General features: G+C 38.2%; 1 protein-coding gene across 2 annotated transcripts in view; it reads left to right on the top strand.

The window, feature by feature from the left end:
• The window catches only part of LOC120089385 (nucleoporin (DUF3414)), an 86,397-nt gene that overhangs the window by 19,270 nt on the left and 48,180 nt on the right, over positions 1–18,947 (top strand). For both annotated transcript variants that reach the window (XM_039046836.2, XM_090305853.1), the window contains 4 exons: positions 6,349–6,489; positions 6,578–6,732; positions 18,458–18,626; positions 18,716–18,814. In XM_039046836.2, coding sequence (XP_038902764.1) covers positions 6,349–6,489; positions 6,578–6,732; positions 18,458–18,626; positions 18,716–18,814 — 564 coding nt within the window. The remainder of the gene's footprint in view (positions 1–6,348; positions 6,490–6,577; positions 6,733–18,457; positions 18,627–18,715; positions 18,815–18,947) is intronic.

Genomic DNA, 18,947 nt, shown 5'->3' with positions numbered 1-18,947 from the left:
TGTTTGGTTGGCACACTTCAGGTAGGGCAGGTTGTAGTCTTAGAAGCCCTTGGATCAACATATCAAGGTCGTGGCTGAAAGTGGAAAAATTAGCAGCCTTCAAAATAGGTAACGACTGCAGAATAGCTTTCTGTTGGATGCTTGGATGAAAAATACTCCATTCAATCTTAGATTCCCTAGTTTGTTCTGAATAGCTCTTTAACCAAATGGCTCAGTGTCGGATCATTGGGATAAAAACATTTTCTCTTGGTGCATTTCATTTAGAAGACTACTGAAATAGGAAGAAATTTCAGATTTTCAAGTTTTGTTAAGCTTAGTTGCAATAGTAGAAGTGAAGGATTGCTTCGACAATCGCTCATGGTCATTGGAGTCCAATGGCCTTTTCACGATTAAATCACTAGTCACTCACCTTCACAAAGCCCCTCCAATCGATCAATCTTTAAGACAAGCACTTTGGAAGTCTAAAAGCTCGAGGCGAATAAATATAGTCTTATGGATAATGATATTTGGAACTCTAAACTGTCCAAGTGTGCTGCAAAAGAAGCTGTCCTCCGATTATCTTTCTCCTAATAGATGTGCTTTGTGTAAAAGGAATTGGGAAGACCTTCAACACCTTCTTTTTGATTGCGTTTATGCTCAAAATTGCTGGTTCTCACTATTCAAGGCTTTCAACTTAAGCTGGCTTTTGGGGAAGCATTCAGAGATAATGTCCAGCAGTTGCTAGTAGGTCCAAACCTTAAAAAAAACAACAAATTTTGTGGGTCAATGTTGATAAGGCAGTGCTAGCAGATTTGTGGTTTGAACGGAACCAAAGAGTTCCAAGATAAGGAAACTCCTTGGTTCACAAGATTTGAAGCAGCCAAGCTTAATGCCTCTTTGTGGAGTTCTCTCACTAGCACCTTTGCAGCTTACCCATGCCAAGAAATCAGTTTGAATTGGCATGCCTTCCTTTCTCTGGAACTTTGAAGCTATCTTCCCAAAGGAATTTTGGCTAGCCGTGTTTTATTATTATTCTTAGGCTGTCTTGCTTTTAATTTGTTCCCTAATTACTGAAAGTTTATCTTTGTACTGTTATGAAACCTTTTATTTAATCTTATATTTTGTCTTCGGAAATGATGAGGGTTCTAGGGGGGTGTCAACCTAGTTGAGATGTCCTGGTGCACCTCTTGATCCATTTCGTATCCTTGTATTCTGAGCATTAGTCTCACTTCATTTTCTTAATGAATAAAGAGACTCGTTTCCTAAAAAAAAAAAAAAAAGTTAAAAAACATTAAGATTCAATGGTTACACTTAACTAAAGGACAAAATATAAGGATTACTACTTCAAAATACATCAAATTCCCTCCGTGCAAATGAAATACAACTCGTCCTTGAGTTTAAGCTGAAAGAGATAGTTGGTCTGGTGGGAAGTATTCTGTCAAGTCGGCTACATTGAAAATAGGGCTAATGTGTAAATCCTTCGGTAGTTCAATTTTATAGGCATTATCTCCATATTTCTTTAGTACTTGAAAGGGACTTAGCTTCCTTGGTTAAAGCTTGTTGTAAGTGCCTACGGGTAATTGATTTTTGCAGAGGTGGATCATTACTAAGTCTCCTTTGAATTCCGTGAATCTTCTATGCTTCTCCGCTTCTGTCTTGTACTTGTTGTTCATCTTCTCTAAATGTTTTTTCACTTCTTCGTGTAATTTAGCTATTCGGCCATAGATTCCGCTTCTAAGCTAAGATCAATAGAGGAAGGTAAATTAGTAATGTTAATCTAGGAAGTTTTGTGTATACTATTTTAAATGGTGAATTTCCTGTAGATCTATTCTTCATATGGTTGTAAGCGAACTCCGTTTGAGTTAAGACAAGGTCCCATTGCTCGGGTTTGTCTCCTCCAATGTAACGAATAAGATTTCGAAGGATCCGGTTAGTGGCTTCTATTTGCCCATTGGTTTGGGGATGACTTGTTGTGCTAAATTTCAGGTTTACTATATTAAATTCAATTCAATTTTGAGGATCGATTTCGAGGTTCTTCGATTTATTTGAGTTAGTCGTATTGATTTTTTTCTCTCTGATACTCACATTTTCTATCTTCTTTGTTCGATTTGTCTTCAACTAATTCTTCTTTGCAATGATTTCCTTTTCTATTTGTTTCTTGCACAGTTTTACAGCTCCTTTAGATGGATTCTTGATTTTCTTGCATTATTTCTTTCTTAAGCACTTGCCATTGTTCTGAAAGTTGCTCCACGTTTTGAGTCATCTTTCCCAAGAAACGTTGGATTTTCTTTACTTCTTCATTTCTTCCAATACTTCAGGCTTGATGTGCAAATTGGGTGTTCTTAAATAGGCTTCCACATCATAATTGTTATAGGACCAATTCTTGAATTATCTCGAACATGTCTCAATCTTTCTTGGTCGTTCTCCATAACAAAAATAATAATTTCTGTCCCAAAATGTATTAGGTCTTCTATAAATTCCACTCATGAATGATTCTTCAAATTCCTTCTCGACCTTGAATCTAATAGGTCTCTTTAGTTAGGTATGTGTTGTTCGGTAATGAAGCTCCCTCTTGTGATTGATGTTGCCAAGAGTTTCTCAGACTTCCAGCGACGGCAGCGACAATCAACGTTGACCCAAACGGTTGCTCTGGTACCAAATTGATGTAGCCTAAATGATTGAGAAAAATCTCCAAGAAACCAAACAAAGTCTCTTTTATTAATGAGAAGATATCTAATACAAGGGGGGACATTCTATTTATAGAGAATTATAAGAATCATAAAAGGATAACTTAAAGAGGTTAAAACTAATTTGGTAATTAAAATGTAATTAATCAAGGATGAACCAAGATTAACTTAAATTTACCGAATTATCCCAATCCTGTTCCATCATAAATCAATCTTCATTTTATAGTCTTGCTGTCTATCCTATCGTTCTTGGTCATATTGCCTCTGAAAATTTCATCTTCTCGGTTGAATTGGTCTATAAACTTCACTTACGGATGATGTAGACTCAGTTTCTTGAGCTTCCTGATTAACTTCTTGAAATCTTGGAGCTACCCGACTTCTTGTTGAAGATTTGGATTCACTCTCAGTTTCCTGCCTTTACTGCCTGCCATTTACTTCTTGTACATGCCTTCTCCATCCTCCATCTCTTCTGTTGCCATTTCGACGTGGAGGAAGGGTAGGCAACACCTCTTCCATTTATCTCGACAGCCTATCAATTGCTTGATTCATTTCTGCCAAGCCGATCTTCATGTCCCCTAGCAATTCCTCTACAACCAAAAATCGGGCAGTGGATGATTTGGGAGTGAGAGGTTCGACTTGCATGGGTTGGATGACATTGTCCTGTTTTTTGTTGATGAGTGCTGCGCTTTTACCAGCCAAGGACATCCCACAATCGTAGGTCTCTGATACCAATTTTGGTGTAACAAGGTGAGAGTAAAACTCAGTTCTAAAAAATGCTTCAAAGATGTATTATTTGTGAGGAGAGTTTAGTTTAAATACTAAACTCTTTAATGTATTATTTGTGAGGAGAGTTTAGTTTAAATACTAAACTCTTTAACAACCCAAAACTAATTTGGTGACCAACGGTAACTTTTGTCCAATAAAGATTACAATATCAAAAACTTAAAGAACCAGCTAGTTAAGTTAAAAAACATCAAGATTCAGCTGTTACACTTAACTAAGGGATAAAATATAAGAATGGCTACTTCGAAATACATCAGATTGTGTGGGAGAGGAATGGAACTGTGGGCCTCTCGATGAGCCAAAGTCAAATATGAGTAAGGTCCCGTCCTCTTACTATTAGATATGGAAAATTGTGGACTACACAATCACATTGGGCTTCTATATTTTAATGGGGAGAAAAAATTCAACCTAATTCACGGGAATCAAAATATTTCGGAGAAGGAAATGACCATGGGCTTGTAGAGGTTTCTGTTTGTAAACAGATTGGAGGGGCCCATTACATTGATAAGTCAGAAAAGATGGTAATACTCGAATATGGGGTGTCATTTTGTTTTAAACCCAAAACCTGACTTGCCATGACAATATCATAAACATGTGGAGAAACTAGCCTTAGCCGTAATACAATGTGCTCTCCACACATGTTGCCGGTTGTCGTCATTGTTGAAGCATTCGTCGTTGACGATTGCCACTAGGCAAACACAAGAAAGAAAACAGAAGGGGAGAGAAGATGATGAGCAAGAGGGCTGGTGTTGGAAAATCGGTGGGCAACGATGGAAGTTCCACAAGGGAAGTGGAGAGAAGGTCGAGCAAGAATGGGCAAAAGGGAAAAAAGTTAATAGAAAAGTAGGGTTGCAGGCAAAAGAAGATTTGGCGATTGAACTACTTACTAGCAACCGGTGGTGATGGAAAGTTGTTTGTGTACTTTGGTCGAGCATTTCTAAAGGCAAGCATCGTGATTCTTTATTTTATATTGGTGTTTGATCTTTGGCAAGCTATGATAATGACGGTAGAGATGTGTGTCGGAATGGAATGCTAGATGACCGGATGGATGTTGTTAGACTGTGGACACCGAAGAAGACGCAACCAAGGCTGAAGGTGACCATACTGAAGGAGTTGCTACAGAACAAATGCAGAGGAAGATGGTGTTGGTGATGGATGGAGACGAAGGCTTAGAGAAAGTGCTATTTTCCTTTTCTGCGAAGTGGTGGGAACACAAGTCCCACATGATGTGTTAGGAGGTGTGGTCAACAAGTTATAGAAGCATATTGGGTTGAGTTATGGCAGCTTAGTGGGCTTATTGAAGAAGGCTCGATGAAAATTTTGTTTGTCGATAGAGATTCCTTCTTTTGTACCTAGAGCTTGGTAGAAAGCTTAATTATTCTTTTCTGTTTTTTATATTCCATTGTAGAAAATGTCCTGGCATACAAGAAGATTGGGTTGATTCAAAAGTTTAGTTTTAATGGATTGAGTTCTATTGTTGTGGACGTTTTCAGAGATTTTCTTTGGCTTCTTCTGTCGGTGTTAACCATGTTTGGCAGTTGTGGTGTTGTTGATTGACGTTTGAGGTGAGTTAGTGATTTCTAGCTTGATTTTGTCCCACTTGTTGCTTTGAGGGTGATTAAAGTCATTGTTTTGGTTTAGCTTTTGATTTGAAGTCTGTGAAGGATTCGGATAGCATATGTTTTGGTTTCTTTAGCTTCTGCAAAGGCTTGGGTCGTTGGGATTCGTTTGCAATTCCTCATTTGTTGGGGGTTTATGCTGGACACACATCTTTTCAATCTCAAGGCTTTACGAGTGATTGATTTGTACCGGTTTATCTTCTAAAAAGTTCAGGTTTGATTCAACTTGCCTTAAGGCTTCATCCTAATGCTTTCTTCCCAAATCTTTCTTTGGTCTCTCTTTAGAGTATTTTTAGGATATATGTGTTATTTACAACCTTACTTGAACAAGATTTATTGGTTGTACAATTGTGTCCTTGAGTTCTAAATGTGTAAGACAATCGGTTGCCTCTTAAGATATATGTTTTCCCTTATTTTTTTTAATAGAAATCTAGCTTGCATTTGAATATAAAAGGGGCTTACACAAATTGTAACTATAACCCCAAAAAAAGGAGGCAAAGCAACAATTAAGGACCTAACAAGATAAAAAAGTTCTCCAAATTTGGTTTGAGCGGAAAAGTAAACTTATGATCTCAAAACTTTGCTCTTCAGATGGTACTTCACTTGTACCTTTTACGAAATCTGAAGCTGAAATTTTGGGTTTCTTTGTATAGCTATACCAAAAGCTTCCGGTCAAAGCTCTCCTTTCTGAGTTATGGTGAGAATGGAATCGAATATTATTTTAAGATAAGTTTCGTGCATGGCCAAACTGCATCGATTTGGCTAGTCTCCAGGCTTCTTCTTCATGGTCTCTTTTTAAATGTTATTTTGACTTGTTATAGAATTTGTGTCTAAATTGGAATGCTTTTATCTTTCCTTTTGTAATTTGTGTTCTTTTGTAATGTTTTGTACTTTTTTGAGCTCCATCTCTTTTCATTATATCGATGACAAGTTTTGTTTCCTGTTTCAAAAAAACAAAAGAATAGATACATTAAACTTAGCAAGAGCTCATGCCTTTTCCCATGACCAGAACCTGTCAACGTCTTGTGAGATCATTTGACAGGCATGGACACTTACAAATGTTTTAAGAAAAGTTGCATGTTACTTTGAGATCAGAGCCTATAATCTATTTCTTGTTTCTGCTGAAATGGTTGCTTTGAATGTCATTTAGATGTTTACTTCTGCCCCCACAATATTTGGCCGCTTGAGTGAGAAAAATGATAAAGGCTATTTTCCCCATTTGTCTATGCTTGTATGTTTTAACTTGATAATATATATTAACCATGGGAAATGCTGTGTAGGATGTTGACCTTTTCACATTTTGGGCTGAAGAGACCTTGACAGAAGATAATCTAATTTTGGACATTCTTTTTATTGCATATTATGAGTCATTTGTTAGATGTAATGCTGATCGATGGAGAACATTGTGTCTGCTTTATAAGGTACATTGTTTTTCTTCTATTATTGTGTCCTTTTCTTTTGTAGTTTTAAAAGTATTCTACGATTCTGTTAATGATGCAAGTGGTCCAGGGAATCATATCTGGATCTTATAACATGGAAATGCTTGCAATATCAAGTTCGGCAATACATTCTTCTTGTCAAGTTAAAGTTCGATTATTATTTATCCTTATGGAAACATTGGACCTAGAGAGTCTTCTCCAGATGGTTCATGATCAAACTTTCAGGTTATAATCTTGTTTATTAAAGCTTATATATTTTGAATTTATAGGTGGGCAATTATATAAGGATGTCTTACCTTTTATGAACCATATAGTTTCTATCACCGTTGGAATGTTAAAAGTGTTAAAAGTATAATGATTTGTGAAAAGTGTAAAACTGATAGAATATTTTATTGGACTTTTTTGTCTAGAACTTTTGATTTGTCTTAATTTCCTAAATAGGGGCCAACACTTGTGGATATGTTATTCTATTTTTATATATGTGGGTGTATGAGTTTTAAGGCTACCTAGTAGGCACTTCTTGCGACGTGTCCTTGAATACTTAACACCTTTAGTATTCACAGACGTTGCTCGGCCTGAACATTCAATCGTTCAACCATAAAGCTTACCAAATTTCGAGGGCTCACGTTTTAAAATTTTATATAATTAATTGATCTTTTTCCTACCTTTCACTGAGGCTTATGCTTCTCATGCCTTAGAGGCGTAAGTCAATTTGTTGGCTTTGGGTTTGAATTTTTGTTTTAAACATTGCTCTGTTTTTTATGTTTTTACCTTGGCTAAAAGTTAAGTTTCTGTTTAGTTTAGTTATTGTTAGTTACTATTAGTTTTTCTTCTTCCCTTTATTATTATTTTTTTTTTTGGAAATTGTTATTTACTATTAGTTAAGGAACAAAGGCTGGTTTGTAGCCTTTAAATAGGGGTTCCTAGGTTGTAGGAGCCATTAGTTCTAGGAATAAAAACAAGATTTCTCCAAGATTGTGTCCAAGAAAATTAGTTTACACTACTTGGTTGTTTGAAATTACCTCTACCTTGCTGTTGTTGAGGTAAGGCTGCACGTTCTTGACCACGAGCTGGATTGATGTTCAGTTCTTGATTGCATCTTGAACGTGGGCCGTGGTGGAAATTTTATCGATCTCTTGAGTGAGGTGTTCTACAGCTTGTTGAATGCCTGAAACCGTGGCCATAATTCCGACCATATTGGTTTAAACTTCTTGCAAACTTCCATTTAATTCACCAAGAGAGGTTTTACATGTGACAGCTGCTGATTTAAGGTTTGGGGAGATGGGGATGATGCTTCTGCATCTTGGGTAGGGGGTCTAGATTCTTGATGGTATTCTTGCCAATCATCAAGCCCTTTCACAAAGGTGCTTTGATACCAATTGATGTATTGATTCTTGGAGAGTTGTTGAAGAAGAAGTATTTTATTAATGAGATAACAAAAGGGATGGGCAACCATATATATAGGCTGCCTCAACTGTATACAAGGCTGGAAAGTAATAACCAGCAGGTAAATAACCTAAGACAGAAGCTAAGCTAGAGAAGACTGAAAATAAAGAAACTTAAAACAAATTAAACTGTTGGGAATCCCGATAAGCCCTTGCATCACAAAAAGCTTAAGTTAAAGGGTGAAGGTAAATTTAATATTATAACACTTCCACTCACTTTTGGTCTTGGAATTTGTAGACAATTGTTAAACCCCCAATTATTCACACCTATAAGAGAAAGGGTAGAAGGGGAATTACACCAAAGATTATAAGTGATGCGGTAAATAACCATGGGGCTAGAGATTGGAGAGGGGGGGGGGGGGGGGGCATTGGTTTGGCTACAAATGGAATGGATGGGAAGGCGAGATCAGTAGGTCAAGTTTGTTATCAGCTTGCCTGCTTTTTTTTGTTTGATAGGCACGAAGCTCAACCAGCCTAACCCGCCACACACAAAAGCCACTCCGGATGATCCAACTTATTTGAAGGTAGCCCCCTTCTCTTTCAGTAGATGCATGCAACAATATTGGCCTACTAGGTGATCGAAATTGCTCAGGTCAGTGAGGACTCACATCCACATAGAAAGCTTACCCTCTTCCACACATTATCGGTGGATGCTACAGCTGATTACCAATCATGGACGAGCCTCCTCTACGAATGCAAAGAACTTTGACCTTACCTTTAAATAATGTGTTCTCTTATTCACCAGGAGACGGAAACGAAATCTTCCCAATCCGGTCAGAAGAAACATGTCAAATTGACAACCTCAGGGTACAAGTGTGGGGGGCGAGCGACAGAGGAAAAGAGGGCACTGACAAAAAAAAAATCTTGGATCTGTCGATTACATTATGGACGAAGTCTTACTCATGGGACCTGGTCGAATTTAGAAGTCAAAGACCTCCCTAACAATTAAAAACGTAGTTTTGTAGCTAAGTCCCTATACGTACATGAATTAGGCTCTTGCTCGGGGTTGGGCAAGATTCTCGGTCCCTAACCATAGCCGTGACAACCAATGTTGTTGAGGTGCAGCCAGGCGCTTGCTTAGGCGAGAGGCGAGGCGATGGGAGGCCATACCGCCTTGCAAGTACCTGGGGCGAGCACCTTCAATGGGGCCCTCTTCTTTTGTGCCTTTTTGTCGCCTTGAACATATGTTCAAGGCGACATAGGCACTTGCCTTTTTTTCTTTTAATGATTCTTCAAGTTTTTTAGTTTTCTGCCCAAACTTTCTTCTTTAATATCAAGAATCAAGATTTAAACAAGAAGTCAAGAAACACCAAAGAAAAGAAGAAGAAATGAAGAGAAAGAATAGCACAAATAGTAGAAAAAAGTTGAAGAAGTCATCCTTTTTGTTTAGCCATCCATCGGTTGCTTTTCAAAAATGAATAAAAGGAAGAAGGAATATTAATTTTGGTCTACGATTGATCTGATCCAATGGATCGGACACCCTAGGATGCTGGACGGTAGGTATGTGCTTTATAACGCTCCAAAGACCAATGTTGAATCTTGCCAATCCACTTTAAACCCACTACGGCTTTTGAAAACCTTACTAATAATAAGAAAATGGAACCAGGATTGGTTGGATCTGCTGCTTCAACTCGATCAAATGCAATTGTTGGTCTTGACATCCAATCGTCAAAATCAATAAAAAGGCCATCGTGGACCTGAAGCTAGCAACTCCCCTAGGCCCATAGTAGTACATTTTCTTCTTGGGTTTCGGGGGTTCATTGATTAGTAAACCTTTGATAAAAAAGGTCTGATTGAACTGTACCAAAGACCTTTGAAATGTCTCCGAAATGAGCCAACCACATCCTCCACGGAAGATCATCGAAAAGAGTGAAGTCAGGCATGATCAGTCCACGTCACAACCCATTCTTAGACGGTTCCTGCTAGCATCGATCCATGGCTTTGGAGTTTCCTTAGGTAGCCACCGACCTATAGTTATCCTTAAAACCAGAGCCAATCATCTTGCCGTTACTTAAATAAATAGGATAAGTTTTATCAAGAGTCATTTGGTCCTCCTAAAAAGATCTAGGTTTTGCCATATTTTATCATCTCGCATACCAATTGGCAACTGCTCTTTTTTGTATCATCCCACCCAGACCTATACCAATTTGTTATGTACGGATGATGAAATTCCATTGACATAGACCTCATTTCCTTGTTCATCAAATCATGAAAGAGCACAGTCATGATGACGATCATGAAGGATATGATCTTGGGTCTCTGTACAAGTATAAAGAAATTATCATGATATGGTTGGTGGTTCCCGACTCAAGATGAAAGGGAAAATGCATGAGGCGGATTTAGCACAAAGGCAAGGGATCGGAAGGGCTAATAAAAGTAAATATAAATGGCTGGAGATGGCGATCTCCGTGGGAGAGAATCCAGAGTCTTGGGTTTAATAGGGTAGAGCATTATTTCGAATACATGAATTAAGCAATGCAGAGAAAGTGAAAGTGGCAGTGGTGAGCTTCGCTCCAGATGAAGTCGATTGGTTTAGATAGAGTCATAATTGGAAGGCGTTCCATACTTGGGAAGAGTTGAAGGAATGGTTGTTTGAACATTATCAGCCTACCGGCAAAGGAAGTCTCGGAGCGAGATTATTACAAATCAAACAATACGGAAGCTATGTCGATTATGTGAAGAAGTTTGTGATCTATTCGGTGCCGTTATCGAAAATGGCGGAGAGTGTACTCACGGATGCATTTTTGAACAGACTTAAGTTGTCTTTACAAGCCGAGGTCATCAGTCGGCACCCTGTGGGCTTGGATGAATGTATGAAAAAGGCCTAACTCGTCAATGACCGTAACTTAGCTCTTAAGTTGGCCTGAATGAATTAGAAATTATTGGGTCGAGCAAGTGTGAAGCCCAAGTTGGAAATAAAACGAATTATGTATTTGCAAAAGGGAACTCAAAAAGGCACCGAGAGTGGTGCGACATGTCAGGTTTCGATTCCAGTCAAGGGAAATTCCATGAAGAAGGATATGTCGGTGAAGCGTCTGTCCGATAGCGAATATAGGGAATAGTTGGAGAAGGGACTGTGTTTTCATTGCAACGAAAAATATTCGCATGACCATTGCTGCAAGGTAAGAGAGAATCGGGAACTGATGTTGTTCATTGCGAATGAGGATGAAAAGAACGAAGAGACGGACGATGTAGAAACAGAAGAAGTCCTAGTGTTAAAATCAATTGAGGTAATAGAGGACGCGGAAATTTCTCTTCAATCTAAGATGAGGTTTTCAAAGCGGGGTACAATGAAATTGAGGGGAACAATAGAGGAAAAGGAGGTTGTTGTGTTGATCAATTGTGAGGCAACTCACAATTTTATCCATCAGAAATTGATTGATGAGCTGAAACTACCATTAATTGACAAAGTGAAGTATGGGGTAGTAATCGGCAATGGAGAGGCAACGAAGTTTGCAAGTTTGCGGTAGTCAAATTACAGGAATTGGTTGTAAGAGCCATTTTCTCCCGATCGATTTGGGACAGATGGATGTAGTGCTGGTTATGCAATGGCTATTCACCACAGGATTTATGGGAGTTCACTGGCCTTTGTTGACAATGTGTTTCATTGAGGGAGAAAGAGTAGTTACGTTGAAAGGAGACCTGTCGTTGACTAGATTTGAAATTTCTCCGAAGGCTTTAGCTAAAGTGTGGGAAGAAGATGATCAGGGATGCCTGATTGAATTCTAGAATGTGGATATAGCGCATAATCGAGACTTGCTTCTTGATGAGCAAAGTAAGGAGGAAAAAGTGCTACCGGTCATGATTCAAACACTGCTAAGCAAGAATGAGGATATTTTCGAAATCCCAACCGAACGTCCTCCAAAATGCAAGATTGACCATCAAATTACAACGCAAGGATGGTAGTTGCTAGTCAATGTAAGACCATATAAATACGGACATCATCAGACAGAGGAAATTGAGAGGCTCATGGGGGAGATGTTGCAAGCTAGAATAATCAAACCTAGTCGAAGCCCGTATTTGACCCCTGTTTTGTTGGGTAAAAAAAAGATGGGGTTGGAGATTTTGTGTTGACTATAGAAAGCTGAACCAAATTACAGTGGCGGATAAGTTCCGATTCCGGTCATCGAAGAATTGTTAGATGAGCTCCACGGATCGGCGATATACTCGAAATTGGTTTTACGATTAGGTTATCATCAGATTCGAATGAAAGAGGGGGATGTTGAAAAGATGGCTTTCTAGACCTATGAAGGACATTATGAGTTTTTGGTGATGTCCTCCAGTTTGACCAATGCTCCAACCACTTCCCAATGATTGATGAATCCGATATTTCGGCCGTTCTTACGAAGGTTTATATTGGTATTTTTCGACGACATTCTTATCTGTAGTCCTGATATTACTACTCATGAGATGCATTTGGCTATGGTTTTTAACACTTTACAGGATTATAAGTTGTACACGAACAAGAAGAAGTGCTCGTTTTGTCAAACTCGAATCCAATATTTAGGTCATTGGGTCTCGCAGGAAAGGGGTGGAAGCCGATGAAGTAAAAGTGAAAGCAATTCACTAGCCTCAACCAAAGAATGTGATAGAACATAGAGGGTTCCTTGGCCTTATCGGGTATTATAGAAGGTTGTGCAAGGTATGGGTAGATTGCAACACCATTAACTCAGGTACTCTAGAAAAAATGCTTTCAATTGGAATGAGCAGGCTAAACAAGCGAAGAACTTAAACAAGCCATGATGACGATCCTTGTTTTAGCTCTACTTGATTTTTCACTCCCTTTTGTGATTGAAACGGATGCATCTGGTTTTGGATTAGAGGCTGTCCTAACTAAGAATTCTAAACCGATTGCATATTTTTGTAAGAAATTATCTCCTTGAGCTCAAGAAAAATTGATCTATAAGAGAAAATTGTTGGCTGTTGTCTAAGTAGTGTAAAAATGGTGACATTACCTATTAGGCAAAATAAGTTCACGGTTATTTCAGATTAAGAGGGCTTGAAATTTTTGAGCGAATAGAGGGAGGTACAACCCCAATTTCAGAGATGGTTGACGAAGCTGATAGGATACGACTTTGAGATTTTATACCAACTCGGACTTCAAAATGGAGTAGCTGATGCTTTATCCCAGTTACCTCTAATAGTAGAAATATTTATGTTTACCACGCCAGCACTGTCGGATGTGGAGTTAGTGCTTAAGAAAGTAAGCGAAGATGAAGAATTACAGAAAATCATTGCCTTGTCGAAAGTGAACCAAGAGGGAAAACCAAAGTACCAATAGAAGCATGGAAGATTTTTATACAAAGGACAGTTAGTACTTTCGAAAACATCTTCCTTAATCCCTTCACTTTTTCATACTTCCCATGATTCGGTTTTAGGGGGACATTCAGGCTTCCTTCATACTTAGAAAAGGATGTCAAGAGAACTATTTTGGCAAGGGATGAAATCTAATGTGAAGAGACATGTAGAGCAATGTGAGATTTATCAACGCAATAAAACAGAATCACAGAAACCTGCAGGGCTGCTTCAACCTCTGGCAATTCAGGAGCAGATTTGGGATGACCTGACCATGGACTTTGTAGAAGGGCTGTCAAAATCTGAAGGTTATGATTCAATCATGGTGGTAGTGGATAGATTGAGCAAATATGCTCATTTTATTCGTCCGTGACATCCTTTTTCAGCTAAACAAGTAACAGAATTGTTTATCCAAGAAGTTATACGAAATCATGGGGTTCCAAAATCGATTGTGACGGGCTGGGATAAAATCTTTCTCAGCCATTTTTTGAAGGAGTTATTCTCAATGATGAGAACAATGTTAAAAAAAGCACATCATTTCACCCTCAAATTGATGGCCAAATGGAGAGGGTAAATTGTTGTCTTGAAACCTACTTGAGGTGTTTTTGCAACGAGCAGCCTTCTAAATGAAGTATGTGGATACCTTGGGCCAAGATTTCGTACAATACACATGCCATATGTCGATTAAGACAACACCTTATCAAGCAGTTTTTGGTAGAAACCCTCTGTCTTTAGTATCGTATGGGGTAAAGAAAACAACGAATGATTTAGTGGAACAACAATTGATGGTCAGGGATGCTGCCTTGAATGCTTTAAAAGAACATTTGGTGATTGCTCAAAATCGTATGAAGAAAGAAGCTGATTTAAGCCAGAGGGACTTACAATTTGAGGTGGGGGGTGGGGTATTTTTTAAACTCTGTCTGTACGAACAGAGGTCTATAGCTAGAAAAGGTTGTCAAAAGCTAGCTCCTAAATACTACGGTCCATATAAAATTAGGGAGTGAATCGGGGAAGTAGCATATAAGTTGGACCTTCCTCCTGAAGCAATTATACACAGCGTATTCCACATTTCACAGCTGAAGAAGGAATTGGAATAGTCGGCTCAAGTTCAACAACATCCACCAGCATTGTCAGAGGAGTTTGAATTACCGGTGGTGCTTTATATCATTTTAAGGGTGCGTTGGAATGGGGAGTTAGCTACAAATGAGTGGTTGGTGAAATGGAAGGGCTTGTCGGAGAGTGAGGCTACATGGGTGTTGGTTTATTTGATGAATGAACAGTTTCCCCAATTCCACATTGAGGATAAGGTAAAATTTGAGGCGAGCGGTATTGTCACATCCCTAATTATTCACACCTATAAGTGAAAGGGTAGAAGGGGAATTACACCAAAGATTATAAGTGATGGGGGAAATAGCCGTGAGGCTAGAAATTGATTTGGGGGGGGGGGGGGGTGGGTGGGGGAAGGGAGAGGGAGGGAGTGGTTATAAACGGAATGGATGGGAATCAGTGAAGGGTGTGGACTTTTTGGGTAAAGGCTAAAGTAGCTTTTGAGGAGAGAATCACCAACTCTCTCGAATGTGCTGGTCTTGTTTGCGTTTCTTTACTTATCATTTCCTTTTGATCAATCTGTCACTTAGCACATAGTTCTTTTTAACATTGTAATAGCAGCGTTGTAGGGATTTACTGAGTTTAGGGAAGTAGATACCTAACAACCCAATAAGTGGAAATTAATATTAACTAGAGAGTAAATGCGGCATTATAGGGGTTCAACAGAAGATCTCTTGCTTTTGTGGAGAAGGGTCGTTCCTTATGGCTTGTGGGGGTGTGTGCGATTATTCGGGTGTTGTGGGATGAGAGGAATAGAGGGGTGTTTAGGGGTTTGGAGAGGGATCCTTTGGAGATGATGTAATTGGACTGGGATAATTTGGTAAATTCAAGTTAATCTTAGTTAATCCTTGATTAATTATATTTTTAGTTACCAAATCATCCCAATCCTATTACATCATATTCTATCTCAATCATATTACATCAGGAGATTTGGCCCCTCATTCATTTTCATTTCTCTTTGTGAGTTTCAATTTTGAAGATCTTTTGTAACTATTCTATAGGCACTATTTTGCATAGTTGGAGTTCTTTTCTTTAGATGATGTTTCCTTTTTTTATGGGTTTGGTTTTTTTATATGCCTGTGTATTCTTTCATTTTTTTTTTTTTTGAATGAAATTTGTTTTCATCAAAAAGAAAAACACATACGATCTCTTGCTCTGATATCATGTTAAATCACCAATTGACCCAAAAGCTTAAACTAATGTATGAAGGTAAAGTTAATATTATAACACTCAGATTGCTGTGAAAGGAAAGGGGGTTTGTAAGGGGGTTAATCTAAAGGTGGGCAACTTAACAATTCTAGAGAATTTCCTTTCGCTTCCACTAAGAGGGGTAAAAGTCATGGTCAGAATGCAATGTCACTTTCCATTGGGAATTATTGAGGTCAATTGGCGAGCTTTGTCTTTGAAAGTTCGAACTAGAGATGAGTTCTTGGAGTTAAAGCGTGATCTAGTTTGAACCTTGTAGGAATTCAGCCAAGTCTTTTAGTGGCCGAATGAGCTACCATTTAAATGGGAGATTGATCATCGAATTCATATTAATAGAGGGGTGCCTTTGGTAAATGTATGATCCTATTATTATGCTCACGCATAGAAAACATAAATCAAGAAATTGGTGGATGAAATGATGGAAGCAGGATTATATGTCCCAACTCGAGTCCTTGTTCGGTTCCTATCCGTTGGTTAAGAAGAAGAATGGAGGGTGGCAGTTTTGTGTTGATTATAGGGCCTTGAAATGTAACAATTCTTGACAAGTTTCGTATCCCTCTCAATGGTCCCCACACCTAACATTCTCATTTCACTCCATCACTCCCATGTAACTAACTACTTGCTTCCTTGTCATGGCCTTTTAACCCCTCTTCTAAGTTTCCCTGGTTTTCCATGATTGATTGTTTCAGATAGAGATAAGATTATCTTGAGTCATTTCTAGAATGAACTCATTCGATTGGCGGGTGCTAAACTAAAGAAGAGTTCAACTTGTCATCCACAGACGAATGGGCAGATGAAAGTGGTGAACAAATGTGTAGAAACTTATTTGAATTTTGAGATGCTTTTGTTGTGAAAAGCCAAAAAAGTGGCTCATGTGGTTGCATTGGGCCAAGTATTGGTACAATACGATGTATCAACTTTCGATTGGAGTAACTCCATTTCAAGCAGTGATTGCCAACCTTCCTTTGTTTTCATTTGGAGAGTATAAGACGATAATGCTAGTTTGGATGATAGGGATGTAGCTTTTAGGGGATTTGAAGGAACACTTGCTGGTTGCTAAAGAACGAATTGAGAAATTTGCTGATAAGAAATGGAAAAAAAGGAATTTGAAGGAGATTGGGTGTTTTTGTAGCTTTGCTCGTACTGTCAAGTTTCTCTTATTAAATGGAGAGACGAGATGTTGACGCCTAATTACTTTGGGCTGTACCAGATTGTAGAACGAAATGGGCCTATGGTCAAGTGAGGCGACCATTCACCCGGTATTTCACATCTCCTGACTGAAGCGGGCCTTGGGTAGTCTTCAGGAAGCTCAGGATGGGCCACTAGTCTTATTAGATAAATTTGAATGGATAGCTGATCACAAGGAGGTGTTTGGATACCGATCAAATTCAACACAAATGCTTGTTAGTTAGGCAGGATCACCCGAAGATGAGGCAACTTGGGGATGTGATGTAGCCTAAAGAGATAAAAGGAGAGCTTTCTCTAAGAATCAAATCAAAGTCTTTATCATGAATAAAAAATTATGATTACATGAAGACAATTCTTCTCTTTATAGAGAATTGTAATTTAAACTAATCCTAATCCTAATTCATCAAACAAATTAATAATAATCCTAATAAACCAAGGGAACTAATCATAATCCTAATCAATACATTCTCCATTACTATGTTCTCATACGTAGGAATACCCCTGTTAGCCGATTTTTGTAGCAAATTCTATTTGTTTTTCGTCGCTTTGGGTTGTGGGGCTAAGAAAACTAATCATAATCCTAATCAATCAAGGATTTAACCAAGTTTTTTTAATTTACTCTAATCCTACCACATCAAGATGGATGACTTTAAGTGTTAGTTTCCATCATTCAACCTTGATGACAAGGTTAATCTTGATTTGGAGGGTAATGTTGGGCCTCTTCCCCAATTGTATTCAATATAAGAGGAGGGGTAAAAGGGTCATGTCAAGGAAACAAGTAGTTAGTTACGTGGGAGTGAGGCAGTGGAATAAGAATGTTAGGTGTGGGGACCATTGGAAGGGATCAATCTATGGTAGCCTTCTATTTAGGATTTAATATCCTACGAGTTTCTTTAACACCTAAATATTGTAGGGTCAGGTAGGTTGTCTTGTGAGATTATCGAGGTGTTTGTTAGTTGGCATGGACACTCATGGATATCAGGGAAAAAAAAGAGTAGGGTTGTTCTCTCTTTCATATTTTTCATTTTTGGTTGAGTCTAGTATTTCTCGAGAGTGGGAGTAAGGGAATTGAACTGCCTTAGGGCAAACTATTTTCATATCAGGACACGGTGAGGAAGTATCCTTTCAAGTGCATCATTGGAAATTTCTATTAATGGCTTTACTTGTTTGGCAAAAGGGCTGCAAATCGGAGATTTCTGCCCATGTGTCGTTGTTACCGTTTCCACCATAAGAGGCTTCTGACACTTTAGGTTGATTTTTGATTGTGTTATTCATTGCTTTGTTTGTTCTATATTGTTTTATCTTGAATTTGTGGGCATATTTCTTTGTTACTGTATTGCCTTTTGTTTTTGTTCCTATTGGAAACTTGTGACCTTGAACATTTTCCTACCTTTCCATATATCAATGCAAAATGGAAAGTTGTTTCTTTTTTCTTTTTTCTTTTTTTTTTTTTTAAAAAAAAACTCTTTACCAATTGAGAAGAATTAGAGGCACTGACTTGTGGCAATTGGTTATTTGATTGTTTTGTGTAGCTGTTTATCCTTTTTTTTTTTTTTGTCATTGCTCGCTCTCCTGTTTTTATTTTTTATTTTTTTAATTTTTTGATTTATTCTTTTCTTTGACAAGAAACTCAACTTTTCATGGAATTATTCAAGTCTCGCTCTCCATCTTATCTTCCATTTTTCATGAAGTACTTTTCCATTCCTCAGGCATGGTGCTTCAGTTTTTACGTCGTCCGATTTTCAAGAGATGGATGCAATAGTCTCTAGTTTGAATGCTTTTGAAATAAAAGAAGCGGGTCCATTGTTACTAACATGGGCAGTTTTTTTGTGCCTAATATCCTCACTTCCCGGAAAAGAGGAACACAATGTACTGCTGGTATGTGGGTCCGTAAAAAGTGCTGGGTTGTTTTAGAGTTTATTGGATACTTCATACTACTTCAATTTTAACATATTATCCATCCCCAGGAGATTGATCATGTTGGCTATGTTCGTCAGGCTTTTGATTCTGCAGCATTCAATTATTTTCTTGATATACTTCACAGTGATTTACTGAAGGAATCAGAAGTATGCTACCCTTACTCAATAATCTTCTTATTGTTATCCAGTTAATGAACGAATTTGCCAGCTTCTTTGCCCTCGTTTGCTTTGTGCATGATTATGACTCATTTTAGTTTATATTTTGTCGTGTAAGGTTGGT

Source organism: Benincasa hispida, chromosome 10, assembly GCF_027475165.1.
Source record: "Benincasa hispida cultivar pf3 chromosome 10, pf3_genome.v1.1, whole genome shotgun sequence".
NCBI lineage: Eukaryota > Viridiplantae > Streptophyta > Magnoliopsida > Cucurbitales > Cucurbitaceae > Benincasa > Benincasa hispida.
The sequence above is the reverse complement of the archived record's forward strand: the minus strand, read 5'-3'. Positions and strand labels throughout refer to the sequence as shown.